The 21,691-nt window shown below is 39.9% G+C and overlaps 2 protein-coding genes across 3 annotated transcripts; one reads left to right on the top strand and one right to left on the bottom strand.

Annotated features, from left to right (window-relative positions):
• Positions 1-78: 78 nt before the first annotated feature.
• On the bottom strand, positions 79-6,561 carry LOC116716929 (transmembrane protein 244-like). Its single transcript, XM_032557916.1, has 6 exons — positions 6,274-6,561; positions 5,897-5,982; positions 3,980-4,053; positions 3,763-3,888; positions 3,633-3,677; positions 79-3,558 (listed from the first exon to the last, which is right to left on the bottom strand). Exons 1-6 carry the CDS (start codon positions 6,304-6,306, stop codon positions 3,464-3,466), a joined length of 459 nt encoding a protein of 152 aa, XP_032413807.1. The 5' UTR covers positions 6,307-6,561; the 3' UTR covers positions 79-3,463.
• A 933-nt stretch (positions 6,562-7,494) lies between these two features.
• On the top strand, positions 7,495-19,257 carry l3mbtl1b (L3MBTL histone methyl-lysine binding protein 1b). 2 transcript variants are annotated; one of them, XM_032557909.1, is made up of 22 exons: positions 7,495-8,233; positions 9,835-9,969; positions 11,068-11,263; positions 11,416-11,584; positions 11,670-11,799; positions 11,894-11,945; positions 12,449-12,543; positions 12,644-12,748; positions 12,833-12,968; positions 13,059-13,150; positions 13,244-13,395; positions 13,588-13,664; positions 13,910-13,995; positions 14,326-14,436; positions 14,526-14,640; positions 14,751-14,850; positions 15,309-15,503; positions 15,745-15,846; positions 15,931-15,995; positions 16,077-16,249; positions 17,138-17,200; positions 17,912-19,257. In XM_032557909.1, the coding sequence occupies exons 2-22, from the start codon at positions 9,859-9,861 to the stop codon at positions 18,038-18,040; spliced, it is 2,454 nt and encodes an 817-aa protein (XP_032413800.1). In that variant the 5' UTR covers positions 7,495-8,233; positions 9,835-9,858; the 3' UTR covers positions 18,041-19,257. The 2 variants fall into 2 exon arrangements, with proteins under 2 accessions (XP_032413800.1, XP_032413801.1); XM_032557910.1 differs by lacking the exon at positions 7,495-8,233 and adding an exon at positions 8,640-8,943.
• Positions 19,258-21,691: the final 2,434 nt, after the last annotated feature.

Genomic DNA, 21,691 nt, shown 5'->3' with positions numbered 1-21,691 from the left:
CTCAATGAGTTATTTATACAGGAGAGGCGGGTCACTATTTCAAGTCCTTCATATCTAAATAGCAGAGCCAGGAGCTGGTTTATATAAAAAATATTTATATGCTTTATTGCACAGGTCCCACTTATAAATACATTCACTAGTTACATCTTATCTTACTGGCTTTTTTTAATATTACATACTTAAAGACAGAAGCAGAGCGCATTGCAAACGTAACAGGAAAACTTTTCTATACATAGCACTTGTATACAACACACAGCTGAATGCCATTATTAGCAAAAATACATACTGCCCTTTGTGTTGTGACAAACAAAACAAAAACAGTTTATGAATATCAAAAAGTTGAATTAAATCAGAAAATATAGCTAATTTATCACACAGAGTGATCTATTTTAAATATTTATGTTTATGGCTTACAGATATTTAAAACCCCAAATTCTGTTTCCCAGAAAAATACATAAGACCAATAATGTCATGCTCTACACCAGGGGAGCCCTAGTCCAGTCGTTAAGGGTTACAATCCTGCGACTTTTACATGCATCCCTGCTCCATTACGCTTGAATCAAAAAGCTGAATTCCCTCATCAGCAGTCAGTCAGCTCTGCAGAGGTGATTCGTTTAATTCAGGTGTGTTGGAGAAGGGATGCGTCTGAAAGTTGCAGGATGGTAACCCTTAACGACTGGACTAGGGCACTCACAGTCGGTCATGAAGAAGACTGCTGAGCTGACAGTCTGACAGCCTCCACAAAAGATTGTTGCTAAGGAAGCTGACTACTCTCACAGTGCTGTATCAAGGTATATTAATGGAAAGTTTAGCTGAAGAAAAAAGTATGAAGAGCAGCTTGTTCAACAGTTAGGGGGAGATTCACACGGTGTGGACTGGAGTCAATGCTTCAAGATGCAGGACATGAGATACAATTATCAGTCTTTGTGTTAAACTACTCCTAAACCAGAAACAAGGTCAGAAACATCAGTTAGCTGGGCTAATAGAACGAGAACCGGACTAGACATGACCCAGTTACCGGTATCAAGTTGTTCCAAAGGTTTTTCACAGTTACAGTGTCAGAACCGCGAACATTTTCAGTCAAACTTTTCTCCATGTTTAAGTCCTTTTATTGAGATTCAAGAGAAACCGCTGCAGTGACTGGACTTTTCTCTGGTTATAAGGAAACAACACAGTGCTCCCCTCCTCTACATGTTTCTGCACACTGCTAGTTAGCTGCCTCAGAAAGGCTTTCCCTCCCTATAAGGAAGACAGTCTGCTTGGTTGCAAGAAACATGAACTGTTATGGTAACATTTTTTTCTTAAATTATACAACCAACATTATTAAAATTCTAAGAATCACTGCAATATTTTAGCAGCTCCAGAAATAATTAATTTTTTGAAAAAGTACATAACTTGTAGATCCCTTCTTTTCAACACACTTGAATCAAATGGCTTGTCAGTATCTTTTAGCTCTACAGGTGCCTGTTATCGAGGCATTTGATTCATGTGTGCTGGAGAAGAGAGGAATCTAAACGTTTTAGGACGGTAGATCTCGAGGACTGGACTTGGGCACCACTGTCACAGAGAATCAACGGCTCGCTGTAAAAAAGGCAAATATGAGACATGAAATCCATAAAATGGAGACGAGTGACAGAAAGGAAACTATTAACACAAAAGCAGAGACTGGTCGCCTCCATGAAATAAGTCAAGCAAAAGGAACCCCCACCATGATTGTCTGTGTTTATCACAGCAGAAACATTTCCAAATAGCCAGATTTGTATTTCTTGTCAGTGAAGGAAAACAAATCAACCTTTTTTAGGCTGCTAACTGGTAGTGTGTAGCAACATGTAGGGGAGGGGAGCACTCTGTTCTTCTGTGACCCCTAAAGCCAGAGAGAAATTCCATCACTCCACTACTTTCTCTGGCGTCTCACTGAAAGAACCATAACCAATGAGAATAGTATGATGGAAAGCTTTGGCGGTTTTGAAACTGTAACTGTTTAAAGCCTTGGTAAACCTCAAAGCTGCAGTTGATAACTTTTATTTAAATTTTTTTTTTTTTTTTTTTACATATTTGTTAAAACTGTCTCTGTTGTGACAGTATGAGACAGATAATCTGTGAAAAAAATTTTGCCCCTCTGCCTTCTCACTGTGGTCTTACTGCCATCTACATAAATCCTCTACTCCAATCAGAAACAACCAATTAGAGCTAAGAGGAGGGGCTTAGCACTTTCAGTCAGCTTGTGTATGCGCTGCTCACACGTTCCTCCACTGCCGTGAATGCTTGGGCTAGTTAGCTTAGCCACAGATGACAGATAAACAGTTTTCTGAAACAGCAAGTTGTTTGTTGTTTCTCTGATTGTTTTTGACTGAGCTGTGAATTTCAGATTGTCAATCAAGCTCCTCTGCCTCCTCCCAGTGATCCTACTGCTATCTGAAAGTCACAGCTCAGTCAAAAACAACCAATCAGAGCCCGGAAGAGGGTCTTAGCAATGTCAATCACCCTTATGTACGCACTGCTCAATGTGCTAATGGCAGAGAAACAACTTACTGTTTCAGGGAACTGTTTATCCATCATCTGTGGCTAAGCTAACTAGCCCGAGCATACACGGCAGTGGAGGAAAGTGTGAGCAGCGCATACACAAGCATGACTGAAAGTGCTAAGCCCCTCCTCTTAGTTCTGATTGGTTGTTTCTGACTACACCAGGATTTCTGCCAGAATTTCTGTCAGAATTTCTGCAGGTAACAGTAGGACCACTGGGAGGAGGCAGAGGAGCTTAATCTTTTCACAGATTATCAGTCTCATATTATACAGTCACAACATGGTGACAGTTTCAACAAATATGTAAAAAAACAAACATATTTTCTTAATAAAAGTTACCAGCTAAAGCTTTAATACCAGTAACCAGTCCATGCTTAGACCAGTGCGTTTTCTCTTTTGCCCAGTTTGGAGGTTTTTGTTCTTTCTGGTTTGGGGGTGACTAAACATGAGAACAGGACAGTTGTAGCCCATATTCTGTCAGTGGAAGATCATGAAGCTCTGAATTCAACTACTGTCCAAGTCTTGTAAATCTCCCACTAAACACTTGACTTCACTGTAATCACCCCTTTTCCTACTTTTCTAGTATTACTATTTTATTTCCACTAAACTTTCCATTGATATGCTTAGATACAGCAGTCTGTCAGGAGTCAGCTTCTCTAGCAATGACCTTTGTTGACTTACCCCAAACTGGAGGGTCTGCTAGCAGTCTTTTACATTTTAACAATCATTTTCACTGGTTTTATGTAACATTTGAATTTTCTAAGAGACAGAATTTGGGGCTTTTATTAACTGTAAAACATAATCATCAAAATTAACAGTAACAAAAGCTTGAAATAGATCACTCTGTGTGTAGTGAATGTATATAAACACAAGTTTAACCTTTTTAACAGAATAATTTAAATGAGCTGACGTTATCCTAATTTTTTGCCTTTCCAGCTTGTCAGTAGTAGCTGAAGGTGGCGTAGCTCTGCTCACTCTGACATGTGAAGTAAGCAATCAGCTGACCATTGCAAATCATCAAAAACAAGCCGCTAACTGTGGAAAAAGGGACACAGAGAATGAATAAAGAATAAACTCATTATTGATGGTTGCCATTGATGTTAGCTTACCTAAAGCCAGCCACCACTGCCAAACTGTAGGAAACTCCAACATCACTGCAACGTAGAGGCAAATCATGCCGTTACACTGCAGATTTGGTCATTTTGCTGTGCACAAATGTAGATGTGCTGTTCTGCTCACCCAGGCTGGTGATCATGACATGAAGAAGTGTGACAGTGAGGGCGTAGTCCCAAACCCGCCTCTTCACCACTGCAGCAAACAGTATGCCACTACAAAAGTAGGTCAGCTCCAAGGAGAGGAGGTTGACTGGAGGACACAAGTAAAGTGATGAAACATGTTACCTGTAGAAAGCTGACAATCTGTGCTGCTGATCACACTGTGTATGGGATATGCTCACCCAGGTATTTGGAGTTAGACTCAGCAGGTTCAGTTTTAAAATCGAATGGAATCAGCCCGTCAAACTGATCCAACCTACATAAGGAAACATCAGTTGTTAGAGCGAAAGACTCGTGTTTTTATCATTATCTAAACCTAAAAAGCAAATGGATCTCAGTAGAATTGTGCACAAATTTCTTGTTAGTCAGACTTTCCTGTTATCTTTTGAAGTGGATATCATTAAAGTCTTTTTAAAGTTTCTCTTTTGACTTTGGCTGCTGTTTCTCCTCTTTCTTTTACTTGACCATAAAAGCATATTTTGCTTTGTGTGGAAGGAGAACAAGTGGAGGATTAAATAGAAAAAGTCAGGCCTAAAAACAATCCAAATTTAATTAATGGTGATATTAAGGTCCAGTTTGCAAATGAATAAGAGGGACAGCCTCTATTAAAGGCGTAAAACTCTAACCTATTCAGAAAGCCTGAAAAACAGTATTAAAACCTCCCTTTAATGTTCTGGTTCCTTGGAAGCGAAATGTTAGCCACACTTATTGGTGGCACTACAGATAGAGATGTCTAAAAGGAGTATTTATCTTTTCTTGCAGTAACATGATCTCAGATTCAAAACAATAATAATAAACCATAATTTTAGAACACTTACTCAGAAGTAAAAACAATCTATGGCAAAAATTTTGATACATAACATTCATTTTACTTTAAATGGAAATAAAGCATGTATTTTAATCCTATACATTTATAAGACTTTGTAGGAATTTGTGTTCAATAATGCATGACTTTCTGTCTCCTTGCGGTATAAATATGACATAATACAAAAACATATTTCTTTTAGGAACTTGTCACTCAGCTGGGTGAGGAGCTACCGCTCGATGTTAAGGGAGTTACAAAATATCCATAGCTTGCAATCAGGGGAAACCAAGTCTCCATAATAATTATTAAATGCTGTTTACATTCCAGCTATCTGTTTGTGAATGGTGCCTAAAGATGTTCTTCTCTGTCTTACCATCCGAAACATAAACATGTGGAGTTTGCCTTAACTGGGACTGTTTGTTTTTGTCAATAAGCCTGAAGTAAAAACTCCAGGTCGGTCTGGTTTGAGAAAAAAAGAATAAAAATGCTGATAAAATACCTCATGTTCCAAACACCCTTGGAAAATTCTTAGATTTTATTGTATTGTGAATTATTTGAAATATACAGGATTTAAATAAAAGTCAGGTGGACTTGAGCAGCAAACTAAAAATGCTTGTATTTGGCTCTTTTAACCGGATCAGTGATCTAAATCACTGTCAAATGAACAAAGGAATAGTTAAAGAAACTCTATGTTTCAACCTTGTGAAATGTTACACAATGAGGCTAAATGATGTCCTGTTATCAAAAATGTATGCTAGAAAGTATTAACCACTGGGCTACTGATAATGTTTCCATATGGTTATTTTGTTATGAACAGTTATTTCTTAGGGTTATATTTAATCCCCCACGTTAAAAACTATGTTTGCAAATGGACGTTTTCCCTTCACATTTTCAGTGTGAGATTATCCAAAACCTGGAATAAAAGATTAATTTAGTAGAAGACATTGTACGATTCCTGACAATCAGGTAATTCATATAGAAATGTCAGATGAAATGAAACATAAAACACATTTATGAGTCAAGTAAGGCATCAAAAGACTTCCGACACGATTTAATTTGTGTAATTTTAACTAAACTACTTTTAGCAAGATATAGGATACGCCTTTAAAAAAAACTGAGCATTGATTTGATTTGAAAATTGCCGATATTTAATTATCTCGCTGCTATCTGCGTTTGAAAAACGTCCCCCCTGCAAGATCAGGGTCGCTCGCTCTGCGTGTTAGTAACCGCGTTGCTGGGCATTGTTAATTCCTGCGCTTGTGCTTGTGCGCATGCGTGGGAAATTTCTACTCACCTGAAAGCACCGAAGCACACACTCCCGATCATGTAGAAAAGGGAGTAAAATATGAGCAGGCACAGCAGCAGATTGAGCAGCACGGTCTGCGGGGAAAGAAAGACAGGATGCGCCACCAGTCAACAAAACCTGAAGGCAACCTGAAGCTGAACATGCACAGTATTAAAATGTTACTGTGGGATCCACGTTATAGGCGAACAGGGAGCTTTCTGACCAGCTGCTGAATCATGCAATGAGAAAATCAGAACGTGACACAGTAAAGCGTGTGGTATCCACACCACGACTAGCTGGTTTTACAACACATCATTCGCCACAGAGACGCTCCCGCGGATTGCTTTAGTGCAAACAGCAGCACATCACAACCTATTGCCGCTTACCTTTGAGTCGACCGCTTTGCCTTTGAATGCCATTTCATGGTTTGCAGCTTTGAAGCCACTTGATGGTGTAACGCAAAAGGGATGCAAGCTGCAAGCTGCCGCTAATCCCAAGGAAGCTGGGGCACTTGCGCCATCTAGCGACCAAACGATCACAAAACACGGAGCAGCGTCCGCCGCCGCTTTTACGTCCAAGAAGATGAACTCATTTCGTCGCCATTTCGGAACTTTGCATTTGCGGTCATTTCGTACACCACGTCTTCGGGTAAAGAAGCAGTTTTGAGGCCAGATGTTTCTCTGCATTGAAAGCAAGCCAAGCAGATGAATAGATCGTTAAATAAATACATAAATAAATAAATAAATAAATGCAGAATTCAAACTTAAAATATGTATAATACTGTCTAACCATGGGTGGCGGTGGTGGGAGAGAACATTTCTACTGCTGTCCATTATTCCCCTGCCGCCATCTTTGGTAACGCCACTTCGTAACTTTCGTGGGGTTGTTTGGTCGTTTCGTACCCTACGTTTTGATTAAAATCCGTTTGCTGAACCTTCCTCCAGGTGAATTCACTTCCTCCTCAGTTTGCACCCACTTGTTGACATGTCACACTGTCCTATTCGTAATTTTTTAGTCAGTAAAGAATCCACTTTTGAAGTTGGGGAAGTGTATTTATTTTCAAGAAATACATGAGTCATAAAAAATAAAATATTAAATAGGATTTACTGATAACTTTGTATGGGGATTATATAACAATTTTTTTGTTGATCTAAATTAGGGCCTGCTAACTTGAGATTAACACCCCAGCCTTAAAACTGCTCCACTCCGGGCGATCTCCTGTTGGAAGATATTATTAAATATTCACAGGAGTCCAGCAGGCAATCAGTAAATTATATTTTATTACTTAATGTCTTCAGGGATGAAACTGGTGCACATTCTAACACCGCAAAGGTGCGGAATGACAAAGAGGTAAAAATAAATAAATAAATAAATAAATAAATAAATAAATAAATAAATAAATAAATAAATAAATAAATAAATGATTTCAGAACGTGGTTATGAAACGGGGAAGCAGGGAGCAACGTAACGTCAGTATGGCGTGGTGAATTGGGCAAGACTTGACCATAAACCACTATAATTTAATATTCGCGTACGGAGGACTTTTGTTAATCCATACAGTTTAAGTATGTCAGAAGCATTAACAGTTTTGAATCCATGAATCCACGTCTCCAGTCTCTTGCCTCAAAATAAGACGACACGCGGTGCATTAAACCACAAATAAAAACACATTACAACCACAAAACGTATTGCGCATTAATTCGTACAATATGCGTGGTTAAACTCGGTTGTTTTTTGTTTTTTTTAACACCATGGCTTCGTTTTGTTGTTGTGACGCAAACTGCTGCCAGCAACACTGTTCGGCTAAAGCCAGTCTGGACTCTTGTGTTACAATCTATTCAATCTGTTAAGGCAAGAAACACCACTTCACGTCAGACTGTTGTGTGTTAGCACGCTGGGGTGACAACGTGTTTCCGTATGCCGGGGACCACACTCGTATAAATATGCCGTTTAACGGAGGTGGAGTGTTGAAAGCAGAGATGCAAACGGACGTTTTCACCGTGCAGGAACCAAACGCTCTCCAACGGTTATAATGGAGCCGCTGCAGCCCCTGTCTGCGCTCCGTGGATACCCACACTCCTACTTCTGACAGTGGGGGAAGGAGGAGAGAGGGATATACTTTAATCGCCTGTTCGAGAGCAACGGGGAAGTTCGAGCCCCACTAAGGCTTCTAGTGTCCTTTAAATCAGTCCCGAACCGAGTTTTGGGGCGTGCTGCGAGCAAACGGCAGGCCTACCGACAGCGAGCTGAACTTTTCCCGAGACCCAAACTTGTCAGGCAGCCGCATCTCACGCGCATGCGCATCGGTCTTATCCAGCTCTAAATAAGAGTTAAAACAGAAACGAGGTGAGTTCCACAATTTTTCTAAACAAAACGACCGTTAATTCTTTTTTTTTTTAATCTCTGTTAACGTGAGCAAAAAATTTAAAACCCGATCTAAGATTGACTAGTTGGTGTTTGTTCGCGTTATTTCCACTTTGATTTAAAACGGCGTGAATAAATCGTTTTTTTTAAGTTTCTATTGAAGAAATTAATCGGGCAACATTGTCAAATCTCATAACAGCAGCGTAGTTTTATTGTTTATGCTTTTGTGATATCCCTTGAAATATCGGCATTTTCAGATAGTTATTAACCGGGAAACTTATTTATTACAGATTGTCCTTATCTGGCTGCATCCAGTCACAATGCTACGGCTAGCTGTTTAGCAGTCGTCCGTTCATTTCTACGGAGCGGTGTTGTGCCGAAAAAAGCGCCCCAGCCGTCAAACGCATCCACCGTTTAGAACCGCATTTTAGGGCATTTATTTTCACAAATACAATCAAATGAATATAGTGGTGGCGAGGTGAGAAAACATTTCCCAGTCACTTCCATCTGATTTATTGGTGCAAATGTGCGTCTTAAAACTGGGGTCTGTTTTGACGGCAGGGGTGCTTTCTACGGCACAACACCGGCGCTAGCTGACGGTTAGCTTCAGCTAGCTACCGTAGCAACCTGGGCTGACATTCCGTGACAAGGAGAAAGTGAAGAAAAACGGGCAGACTCAATGAAAACACTCGGTCAGGAAATTACATAGCCAGCCTTAGCTTTTGTTTGACGCGAAGGGACCTCGCATGATTAGTTTAAATGGGCAACTTGAGTAATTAACATAGTTTAAACATGTTGGTGGCCTCTTCCTATGCTCCGCCATTTTGTATAGGGCGAATGCTAATCATGGGCGCTCTTACATACACTTTATTTATAGCTGGTATAAAACTGATGCATCAATTGCAACGTCAAACTCAAACAGGACACATTAACCCTCACTGTTGTTTACTTTGCACATGGTTGTGACGGCGTTGCAAACAGAAAATAGGACATTAATTCAGTGTTGAACATGCGTCAGGACTAAAACGTTTAATCGTAATAACATACGTTTTTAAACGCTTTTAAGTTTGGACAGTCAGTGCAGAAAATAGTGTTCTTTGTGAAATCGATGAACAAATTGCCATTTCGCTTGCTTGCAACCAGACAAACTCTGGTTTTTAAGAGATACCGTTAAAACAAGGAAAAGACGAACTTTTGTGATTAACTCCAAGTTGAGACGTATTTTCTCTTGTTTGTCAATGGTATTAACAAACGTTTATCCTAATGAGGTCGTTTGTTTGTTTATTTGCCCGTTAGTTGACCGGCAAAACAATATTATTATTGAGTGTTTTGTCTGAAACAGAAGTGCATGGTGTACCATTGCAAGCCTGCACGCACTCGCCATCTAGTGGTGATGTTGGGTATCACTGTTTACAAGCGCAGGTTGAATCTGCGTTTTGGTATTTGAGAAGACAAAAACATAACACCGACCACCTCACTGCAAATAAAAAAAAAAAAACATCGATAGTTTAAATAAATGTACAGACTGCTCATAGCTATAGGATTCAAGTGTTTGCTCTTCTGTGGATATTATGGCTTTCCAGGTAGGTCATATCAGAGGAGTGGGAATGACTGACACTCCACCCAGTGATGGACCCTCCCAGGGAGCTGAGTTTGACATGATGGGAGCTCTGGACTGGAAGGATGGTATTGCTACACTTCCAGGCAGTGATATCAGGGTACACGTTTTCCTTTGGTCTTGCTTTTAATCAAATATAGTGCCGTTCAAAAGTAATCGCTCCTCTGTTTCAGATTTTGTAACCACTAAGGTTAAAGGATTACATTGGTATCTTTTTTAATAGACCAACACAAAATAGTGGATAATTGTGAATGAAAGGGAAAATCTGTAAAGTGTGGCATGCTTTTCTATTCAGCACTAAAACCTATCATGCCTTTGCTGTAGTAACGACTGCAAGCCTTTTTGGAGTATTTTTCTGCCAGCTTTGTGCATGTAAAACCTAAAAGCTTTCCTCATTCTTCTTTGCAAAATTGCACAAGCTCGGTCAGACTGGATGGGGAACAACAGTGAATGTGCTATTATAAATCTTACCTCAGATTCTCTACTGCATTTATGTCTGGACTTTGATTGGGTCTTTCTAACACAAAATATGCTTTAAAGTAATGCTCTGTGGTTTTGGCTGTATGTGTGGAGTTGTTTCCCTATTGGAAAGTGAACCTCCATCCCAGTTCCAAGTCTATTGCAGTCTTTTCTTGGGATGTTCAAAGATTAAGACATTCTTTAATAAATTAACCCTGCTTTAAACGTCTCAATATTTCCCTGACCCGTTAGCTGTGTTTTTAGGTCTACAGAATGCTGTTTTTTTTTTTTTACTAATGTTTTCTAACAAACATTTGAGAAAAAGAAGAGCTGGATTTATACTGGCATTCATTTACACACAGGTCATCAGTATTTTTTAATCAGTTGGCGCCTGGAGGTGACTGGCTGCACTGGATCCAATTTAGGGCAACTAGAATAAAAGGGGTCTAAATGTGTGTGTTACTATTCTATTCTTTGTTTTCTTTCCACTTCACTGCTGTGTGCATGTTTATCACATAATATCAAAAATAAAATACATAGCAGTTTGTAGTTTTAACAGAAAGCAAAAATGTTTAAGGGTTATGAATACTTTATTGTAAATCTTAGTTTAAATGTAGAGAAATAATTTTGCTTTACATAATTATCTGGTTTTCCCAGGATCTGAACAGGAGATAAAAGAATCTGGAGCATGGATGCAAGTCCTGATTGGTATATCTGCTTATTTCTCTCCTCGTTTCAGTTCCGCATGACAGAGTTTGGTACCCTTGAGATTGTCACAGACGTAGAGGTCAAAGGGCAGGAGGCAGAGGCTAATCGTGAGACCTTGAACCCAGTGCCGTCTCACACTCCCACCCCTCCACCCGAAGTCCAGTCACAGGCCAGCACGGCCACAGCTCTGGTCAATCGGAGCAAACCGGTCTCATCTCAAGCTAAAGGTACGACGGTCTCCGTTAATCACTGACATTGTAAAGAATGTGAATTATTTAACTCTTCAGAATCCCCTTCTATTCAGTAACATAAATCTTTCAGTTTAGACCCTCTTATATTACAAGTGTTTGAGCTTCTGGGGCTGTGCTTTTGTTTTCAGAGGGGGACCCTGGCATGGAGGTTGGCCCCAGGGTTAAAGCTGCTTCTGGTACAGATCCGGGTCCAAACGGGGAGCTGTTAAGGTGTCGGTCCTGTGGTGGACCCGTTTCTAGGAACGCCCTTATAGAGGGAAAATACTGTAGCTCTTGTGTTCAGCCTTCAAGCGGCAGGTAAAAATAAATATATGCAATATTTTCTCAGTGCTGCCTTCTGGTATTGTTTGATGTGAGCTTTCTTATTTTTTATTTTTTGCAGATCTTCTCCAGCAGAAGCCCGTGACAGTCAGGCAGTGGAGGGTGAGCGACTGGGGAAACGTGTTCGGAAAAAGAGGAAGATCTACATGGATTCTGGTGATGAAGAGGATGACAATCAAGAAGAACCAGAGGTGAGGACAACACCGTGAACATCACCTTGAAATTTAGTCAATTATTGGTTATCTATGTTTTTATAGAAGTTGTTTTACTTTACTTTTTTGATAGGAAAAGGCTAAGTCTACCAAAGGCAGGAGGGGAGCAAAAATGGCCAAACTTGGTAGGTTATACTGTTGATAATAAGGAAAGGTGAAGAAATAAATAAAGTTACACAAATAAATGAGAGTAACAAAAATAATTTAAACTAAACCTTGAACAAATACTAAAAGTCAATGAGAATAATGAAAATGTAGGGAGATTTACACTTGTATATAATCTTAGTAACTCTAAAGGGAAAAATGAGACCAACATTTCCCATCTTTTCTATAACTTTTATCCATCCATGAATACGTATGAAAAAAATAAAATGTTTCTTTCCAGACTTCAGTACAAATTCTTTAAAATTTTATACATCCATCCATGTGTGTTTTTCTCAGGTTATATTTTTTTTATTTCTAAATGCTATAATTCATCATCAGGTTTTCCGTTTTCAACTTTTAAAATGTGCTAAAACAGACTGAGAACTCTTCATACATCAAAAATGAACCACTCTGACATGACAAATGTTTAGGAACCCAGTCAAACATCAGTTATATGTCATATTTGTGTTTGTTTTAATGTCAGTGCCTGCCACGCCCAATAAGAAGCGGGCATGGAGCTGGCCTGCTTACCTGGAGGAGGGGCGAACTATTGCTGCACCTGTGAAACTTTTCAAAGAGGTACAAACTGTGATTTTACCATCACTTTATTTAAATTTTTTTTGTTTTAATGTGGTGTCTTATTTATCCAGTCTAATGGCGTTGTGTATTTGCCTTGCAGCACCAATCGTTTCCTCAAAGCAGGAACAGTTTTAAGGTTGGAATGAAGCTCGAAGGGCTTGATCCATCTCACCCGTCTCTCTTTTGTGTGCTCACTGTTGCAGAGGTCAGAATACAGATAATATCTTGTCTTTCTTTTTCAGAAATCAGAAATTTCATCCTCACAGACTGTTTTCATGTTGTGTTACAGATCCAAGGTTACAGAGTCAGACTCCACTTCGATGGTTACCCTGAATGCTACGACTTCTGGGCTAATGCTGACTCGTGGGATCTGAAACCAGCCGGGTGGTGTGAGAAGAATGGACACAAGTTATTACTGCCTAAAGGTAATCCCAAACATGATTATTTATTTTACATGAGATTGGAGACAATCTTTTCTAAAAATCAACTGCATGGATTTGTCTACGTCACTGTAGGCTGTAAAGAAGGAGAGTTTAACTGGAGTACGTATGTGAAAAACTGCAGAGGCCAACTGGCTCCGAAACATCTTTTTAAGAGCCTCAACACAGTGAGTCCTACACAAACGATGCACCACTACATAATCTGATTCACCCTGACTGTGTTGTAATTCATTTAATCCTCGTTGTTGTTCTGGTTGTAGTCTGTGACTCCATCTGGATTTAGAGCTGGGATGAAACTGGAGGCAGCCGACAGGAAGAACCCCTCGCAGATCTGTGTTGCAACAATCGCTGCTGTTGTCGACAACCGCCTTCTGATTCATTTTGACAGCCTGGATGACACACACGATTATTGGTAGGAAGTTTATTACCCAGGGTTATTTCCCTCTCTGCACGCTGACGCTTTCTGTATCCCCCTCACTATTTTCTACCTCTATTGTGGGATTATGTGGATAAACATGCATAAACGTCCAAATCTTTTGGTTTTTAAATATCTGTTTGTAAAATCATATGTATGTTACTATACTGCTTGTTTTTACTATGTAAGGTGTGATGCCAGCAGTCCGTACATACACCCTGTTGGTTTCTGTGAAGAAGCTCAGTTGACTCTAATAACTCCACCCGGTAAGACGCTTCTGGCTAGTTTTCATACAACAAACATTACTAATATCTTACTGTTATCACAGATAAATGGCAACAAAATGATAGAGTCTGTAACTAAATTGAATTATGCATGTTGCTCATTCATAAATGCACTGTGTAAATAATTTGTAATCTTTGGTGTCCTGTAAGGTGTGTTTTTTTGTTTTTTTTAACAAGGTATTAAAAGTGAGAAATTCCACCAATAATTCAAAGTTTCTTCTTCTTAGAACATAAAGATCCCAAGAATTTCTCATGGGAAAAGTACATGGAGGAAGCGGGAGCACAAGCTGCTCCTGCAAGAGCTTTCAAACCGGTGCGACTGGTTCACTCATATTTACTGTATTTTTGTTTTGTCTCTTAGACCAAAGAGGCAATGCTGCCTCCCTAAAATATTTTTGTAGCTTCATATCTGGTCTCTGCAGACACAAAACACCAATAAGGATTTAACTTATGGTCACTGTTGCATTTTTATTACTCTCTGCTGGAGATGCATGTTGTGGTTTCTGTGCCGCTAAAATAATCTTTATGTCTTGAGTTGAAAACAAAGCTGACTGTTTCACTAATGTCCAGAAAATGTCCAGTTTTCTCTATTTTGTTCTTCATCTTAATTTTTTACGGTTTTGAACCCATTTTATCTTTGCAGCGACCTCCTCATGGCTTCCAGGTTGGGATGAAAGTGGAAGCCGTTGATAAGAGGAATCCCATGCTCATCCGTGTAGCTACCATAGCGGACACAGAGGACCACCGACTGAAGGTATGAAATGTCTCCAGAGGCATTTTTCAAACTCCCTTTCTGCTTTTCTTACACAATTCATATTTATTCTCCTTCCTCCTCTCATGTAGATCCACTTTGATGGCTGGAATATGGATTACGACTACTGGGTTGAGACAGATTGCCCAGATCTGCACCCAGTCGGATGGTGTCAGAAAACTGGACACCCATTACAGCACCCCAACAGTAAGACATGCTTTAACTCAGCCTGCCTTTTCATGCTAAACTTCAATAAATGAGTTTGCAGAAATCCCCACAGCATTGCGTTAATGCTGCCTTGTGTTTGTTTATTTCAGGCACAAGTGATTTATTGCCTGCCCCGGGACAAGGCTGTCCCACCCCAGGATGCAACGGGGTCGGACACATAAGGGGACCTCGCTATGGGACACACTACACGTTAGTTGCTCATGTTTAGGTTTAGCTTCTTCTAGCCAGTCTGCAAAAGTATGAACATTTGGCTTGGAAAAGCATGCAGGAGCTCTGTTTACAGTAATTTATCCACTCCCTCCTGCCTTACTGCAGGAAATATATGTTCTTTGTTTCAATTGCTCTATGTTTTGTTAAACTGAACTGCCGCTCCCCTGTAAACCCGAAAAATACCCTCCTGCTTTCATCATATTTAGTAATGGTGTAAAAAGAGGACAGGAGACTTTGTTCTCAGATGTCAATAATATTTGTGTGGGTGGCTCGCGATCTAAATGTGTTGCTGCTCTCTGTGTTTGTGAGAATCAAAGTGATAATGGCAGCCTCCACCTCCTATTTGTTGCAGGATGTTTGTTGCCAGAAATGTAAAATACATCCAAATGGCTGTTTTCTGCCCGTATAAAACGTTTAGCTCTTCCTCCTGTGTGCAGCCAGGTGAGCTGCCCTTACTCTGAGGTGAACCTGAACAAGGAGGGCTTGTTGCCAGATCGTCTCGGTGGAGAGCGACCTCTCGTCCTCAGCGGGCCTCCGGCACGGGGGCGACGTCCCGACCCGCACTCGAACAATCCAACCCAGACCACAGTGGCTCCGGCACAGAGCGAGCCGCTCCTGGATCCTCAGAGCAGGTCTGCTCCTGAAAACAATATTTTCACAAGAATCAAAAGCAATTCACTTAAAAACTCATCAAAATCACAGCGGTGGTAAAAGGTTGGAGGCTTGAATAGATTTAAACTTATTTCTAGAAAATATATATGTATGTTTTTTGCTTGTTCACCTCTACACTCATATTGTGTTTTCAATTAGGTATTTATAGTTTATAGGAGTATTTGAAAGGATTTGTATCTGAACTATAGTATCTGTTGCTAGGAAACCAGCGCCTGTGGAAGCGGAGCATTCAGAATGCAACAACCAGTCAGAGCCACTAGGTGGAGCCAACGAGCAAAGCCACAATGGAACGAGGCCTAAAAGGTGGGACTCATCAGCGCGACGCTTTCCGGCCAAAACTATCATCTAAACTTTTATGGGGTTTTTTGTTTTTGTTGTTTTTTTCAGAATGGCTCCACTGCCCAAGTATCTAAAAATGCACTATGTCAAGGATGAGATTAGTGATGGGAAATGTAAGTGGGGGAGCTCTATACTATAAAGCAGGCACCTCGGTGCTGCATCCCACTGACTGCTCCTTTGTTCTCCGTCTGCAGCGTCCCCAGAAACCATCTCACTCCAGCAAGCACTACACGAGTCAGTGTTCCCCCCCGGCATCTCCGCCTCCCCCCCGCACAGAGTGGCTCTTTGCTGGGACAAACACTGCCAGCTGCTGCCCGAGGTCCTGGGACTGACTGCCAAGAGAGTGGCCACTTGGAGCGCTGAGGAGGTCAGACATGCCTACACACTGTTTAACACATTAAAAACAGACATGCTCCTCATTCACTGATCCAACATGAACACAACCGGCTGTTCAGATGAACGGCAACAGTGAATGGATACTCAAGAAAAAGCTTTTCTGATCACCTTCTCTGCCTGGAAGGTTACCAACTGAGGTGTTTGAATTTGTAATAACTTACGATATCAGAGATGCAAGAAGACATTTGAAACATCCCAAGCTGTATCAGCTTTTATACAGTAGTTTTATATAACGGGAAGGCTACAATGTTGCTTAATTTTATTCTTTAGAGCTTGTAACCTCTGTTTCTTATTGAACATGGTGGATTTGAAAGCGTTAGCAGCTTTTTCAGCATCTCAAAGTTAAAATACATTTCTAAATTCTCTGGGCCGATGTCCTTCAACTTTTAGATGCGTCTCTGAATCAAGTAATTAGCAGGACGCCGTAGTACGTTTTTGTATGCTGAGGACATCTAATGGTTCCAGGACTCACCCAGAGCGCTGATTTATAATCCAAGCCTTGCTAACCAGGCTAATTGCTAATAAAATGTCGACTTTGTTTGTCCTTTTCATTAAAATCCTGTTTCACAGCTACTGTTCTCTCACACATGCTGCGTGATGTTGCCCTTACACTTAGGATAAATAATTGATGACAGCTCATGGCAGCAAGGAATCTATTGTGAATGTTCTTCTTCTGTCGTCTTATATCATATTTCTTAAAGAGAAATGTAACCAAACCAAGCTAAAGTCAGAATGTCGAGCTTCACAAAAAGCAGAGCTTGGCGATCAGGCTCAGAACTGTGATCGATGTATTTTTACAGAACGAGTCGCAGTCTGCGCTGGTCAAGATGATTTTTGTCTTGGTGTCTTTGTCCACTAGGTGGCCGGTTTTGTCAAAGGACTCCCAGGATGTAAAGAGCATGCTGCTACTTTTAAAACAGAGGTGAGCACTTCCCTTTGTTTCCTACGATTAGAGGTTCAACTAACTCCTGGTCATTACTGATAACAACCAATATATTCCACTTTTTAAAGTCAAGCAGCTTAATGAAATAAAATGAAATGTAGACGTAATCTCTCTTTCTGCACACTTCAAAATCGAACTGACTAAACTGTTACTGTTGATTTAAACAAATGATACTTAAATGAGGATAATTAAATTAACATGGGAGGTCAGTCCAGTGAGAGCCTTCTGTTTTTCTGCTCACACAAAAAGGAAGTGGCTTCCAGGTTAGTTTTTATGAAGCAGATTGGGACAAGGACTCTAATACAGCAACTCTGCAGCAATAATTTATTGTGTTGACTCAGTTTGTTTAATATTTAATTATTACTGGCAAAGATGTGTCATCTGGTGTTTGGGGTTCTTTGTTAGTTTGCATGCTGTTGCTAATTTATGCAGTTTCAAGCATTTTAACTAGAATTAAAAACATTTAATTAATATCTCTTGCTAATAAGATGAACTTTATACAAAATGTGATTTTTTTTTTTCACAATAGGTTCCCTTTAAGATTTGCATTCTTGTCCACATCAATATTTGCAAATTCAGGTTTACATGTTTATACATCTGAACACAAGCCTTCATTCAAGCTGATTTAAAATATACAATTACTGAAGTTGGAAAAAGATAACAAAAGCAAATTTTTTGTTCTCTTTCTAGCAAATAGATGGTGAGGCCTTCCTGCTTCTCACCCAGGCAGACATCGTTAAGATCCTGTCCATCAAGCTGGGACCGGCTTTGAAGATCTACAACTCCATCCTCATGCTGAAGAACGCTGACGAAGAGTGAGACCCGACTGCAGGGGGAATCTCTCCCTCCACGCCGGTCTCGACTCAAGTCTCGCATCGGACCTTTTGTTAAATAGAAGAGAAGAAAATCAACTAGAACAAGGCCAATTAGTTTCCCTGCAGTGGTGCAGCGACGAGAGGGAAGAGAAGAGAAAGCCTTTGTCTGGAAGGTGTAGCGTCTCGCCCCTCTTTCTCTACGACGGTCAGCTTGGGAGAGCATTTTAAGGCACCATGAAGATTTATTAACCCGAGTTGTTTTGTTTACAGAATCTTGAAAACATGCAGGCGCCTCTAAGGCTTCTTAACATTGTACAGTTTACAGATTGGATTTATTGTCCCAGATGTTGGATTCTTGTTTGTTAAGAAAAGGTGCTGTGGCTCCAAGCAGGTAGAACAAGTATTATTATTATAAATCCTTTGTTTGTTTCGTTTTGAGAAGCTGCAAAATACAATCGGAAAACGGCGAGAAGATTTTTAAAATGTGAAACCCAGAGGAGCAGAGGCACTTCGGCTTTTCTCCTATAAATTAGAGAGAGATGACTGCTCAGCAGGCTCAAAGAGCATCAGTGTTTTGGTCATTTGGAGTTGGCAGGAGGTTCGATTCAATAAGAATGCTTGAAACGGCGTCCTTGTTTGTGTGCAGAGATGATTACGTGTATTTGAGAAACGGAGATGCAACTTCCCACTGTTCTGTGTATGTTGCGTTTCTGGTCTGCGGATCGTTCTGAGCCGAGTTGCGACGGCTGGCTCGGTAAATCAAGGAACCTTTCCCGTCTCTGTAGATGCTGAATCAGCTGTTTTTGTTTGTCTTTTCGTAGAAAATACATGAATATGAATGTTAAACAACTTAAAGTTGTTTTGATATCCACCTTTTCCTGGTTCGAATAAGCTCTGACTTTTGAGTGTAAGTAGAGCTAAAGGAAGAAGCCTCTCTCTTTCTTCTACCAGAGTTTAGTCCTGCTTTGTTATGCAAAGACTAATGATCTTTCTGTACAGGCAAGAAGGACGTGAAGACCGTGAACTGACTAAACAAGCAATTTTAAAGGCAAGGGGAGATTCCTTTGTAAATATGCCACAGCGGATTGGATGTGTACATCAGTAACGGTTCATATGCAAACAGCTTTAATTTATGTTTTGTAAATTATGGGATAATGGTACGCTGCTCTGCCTCCTCTGATGGAACGTGTGAATGGGAGACAATAAATGAGATGCACACTGTCTGCTGTCCTCATTTTAACCCCCGCCTTGTCGCACACAAACTCACTGATCATCTGAAGCTGCGCTCCACGTCTCTGTTGTTTACACGTCGGCCATGTTTGGCTAATCAACCACAGCGTTCTGAACGCTTCGTCAGAAGACAATCTGATTTCTGACTTCAGCAAAAGTCAAACTAGTTTTTAATTTTATATGGGGTTTTTTTGTGTTTGTATAAATGTGGAAGTGGTGAAGTAACTTGTAGTGCCCTCTGCACCTTATATATTTATTCATTGGTGTGGGGAAAAAAATCCCATAGGACTAAATGATTTGTTCTAACAAAACCGCCGTTAGAACAATTATGGGCACCTCTGTTGGTTAAACTAATGCCGCCCCCTGTTAGGAGGTGATATCAGTGTTAACAAATTTTTGTGTATTAGATAGTAATATTCTAATAACATTAGTACACCTAGTATCCTTTAACACTTCACAAGGTTTGACCTTTCGTTTCTCTAGAGCAGTGGTGTCCAAACCTTTTGCTCCAAGAGCGAAAACTGGAAAATTGTAATTACTGGCAGGCCATAAAGTTCACTAAATGAAAAAAATTTAAACATTAGGTTATTGGGATTTATTTTCTTTTTAGTCTTACCTACTCAACAATATAAACTTTTATGAAATCTGTAAATCATTGAAGATCCAAAACATACAAAAGGCTGTTGACTTTTTAAAAGAAAAACAGCAGTTCCACACTTCTGGGGGCATAAATTGTTTTCTATTTTGACGGCCAAATTCTTTAACATTCTTGACTTGCGGTCAGGAGTTGAACAAAATCATTTCAAGGACCACAAATGGCCCCTGAGCCACTCTTTAGACACTCCTGCTCTAGAGAATCCAAAGTCTTGGGATTCTTTCTTGCGCTCTCTCTGTTCTCCCAACATAAGTTTTCTCACAGTATTTAAATCGGACGGGGATGTCCATGGAAGAAAATAGATTTGGACTTGATAATAATCCTACATTTCAGCTGAAGCCATCAAAGTTTTTTCCAAAATGTTGCGGTACTTCAACAGCCACTTCAAGACCTTTGGAAGAGAAACAGACCCACAGCATTGAAGAACCTCCACCGTGCTTACCAGATGAATATATATATTTAAAAAATCTGTTTATATCTATACCTATAGATATAGATATTCATCCTTTGCCTCAAGTCAAACTAATCTGGAGTGTTTGACTCAATCTTAGTCAGGAAAGGTTTTTTAGTGGCATCTCTCCCAAGCAGTCAGTGTTTATGTCAATTGAGTATAAATATTGTACTTAGTAAACAAGTTCATTACTGCAGTGATTTAAAAGTGAGTTATTTTTGTAATAAACGTCCACCAGAAACTCGGCGGTGACAACATAAGCAAAGATTCTCATCTAGCCTCATTAGTCACAAACGTAATTATTGCTCAGACTGTAGATATGGACAAGTTTAGCTAAGCGGGAGAGCTGCACAGTATATTGAATTAAATTATAATTGTCATTGCAATATTAGTTTTGCAATATTGCTACTACACTGGTGGCAGTAATTGGTGGTGTATCATGTTTCAAAGGCAATGCATCTCCCCCTGCATGCCAACAGTATGCAAGAGTTTGCAGGAAATGGAAGGGGAGTTGTGATGTGTGCTGACCATAATTAGTACCACAATAATTAACAGAAGTATTTAAATTACACGTCTTGCTGCATCATGCAGTCCTAGAGAGAACCAAGTTATGAAGACAAACACACATCTGCCTTTCTGCAATCCATTTTGAAGAGTGGAGCAGAGAGAAACGTGTCACATCACGTTCAAAATTTCTTAGACATTCAGATCAACTTTGTAATTACAAACAATATTCTGTTGCATCATTGCGGGTGCCGGTAACTGTCACTGATGATTTTACACATAAGTAAACCAGGGATTTTTCCCTTACAACATGTTTTCAAATGAAAATTCTGATTTTTTTGAAGTTTTCAGGGAGGGAATATGGCGCTGAAATGAAATATTCATCTGAAGGCTTCTTCACATCTTTACAGTTGGTAAGTGTGGAGAGTGCTGTAGTGCATAAGCTTACTTCTTGTCCTTCAAAAGGAAGTAGTATAGTTAATTTTTAAACAATTTTGAGTTAGCACTAACGTGTTTATCTAACTGCACTTGGGGTAAATGTAATATCCCCACATTTTTTTTACTCATAAATGTGTTTTAACCAAAAGTCGTAAGATCATTTGTTGCATAGCATAAATTTGATCAAATTTTCTTTAATATAAAATAAGACTTCTTGGAGTTTCGAAGGACGCTCAAACTTAAATCAGTTAATATAAAGTCCTGTGACATGAATGAAAGAGTCAAATGTGGCCTAAATTTTCAGTAAATGTGTGCTGCTGCTCTGTTTCACATTGAACTCAAACCCAGACCTGCTGCGTGTGTCGCCCACATGCACA

The sequence above is a fragment of the Xiphophorus hellerii genome, chromosome 3 (genome assembly GCF_003331165.1).
Source record: "Xiphophorus hellerii strain 12219 chromosome 3, Xiphophorus_hellerii-4.1, whole genome shotgun sequence".
NCBI classification, from domain to species: Eukaryota; Metazoa; Chordata; class Actinopteri; order Cyprinodontiformes; family Poeciliidae; genus Xiphophorus; species Xiphophorus hellerii.
Note: the sequence above shows the minus strand (reverse complement) of the source record. Positions and strands in the feature narration are given on the sequence as shown.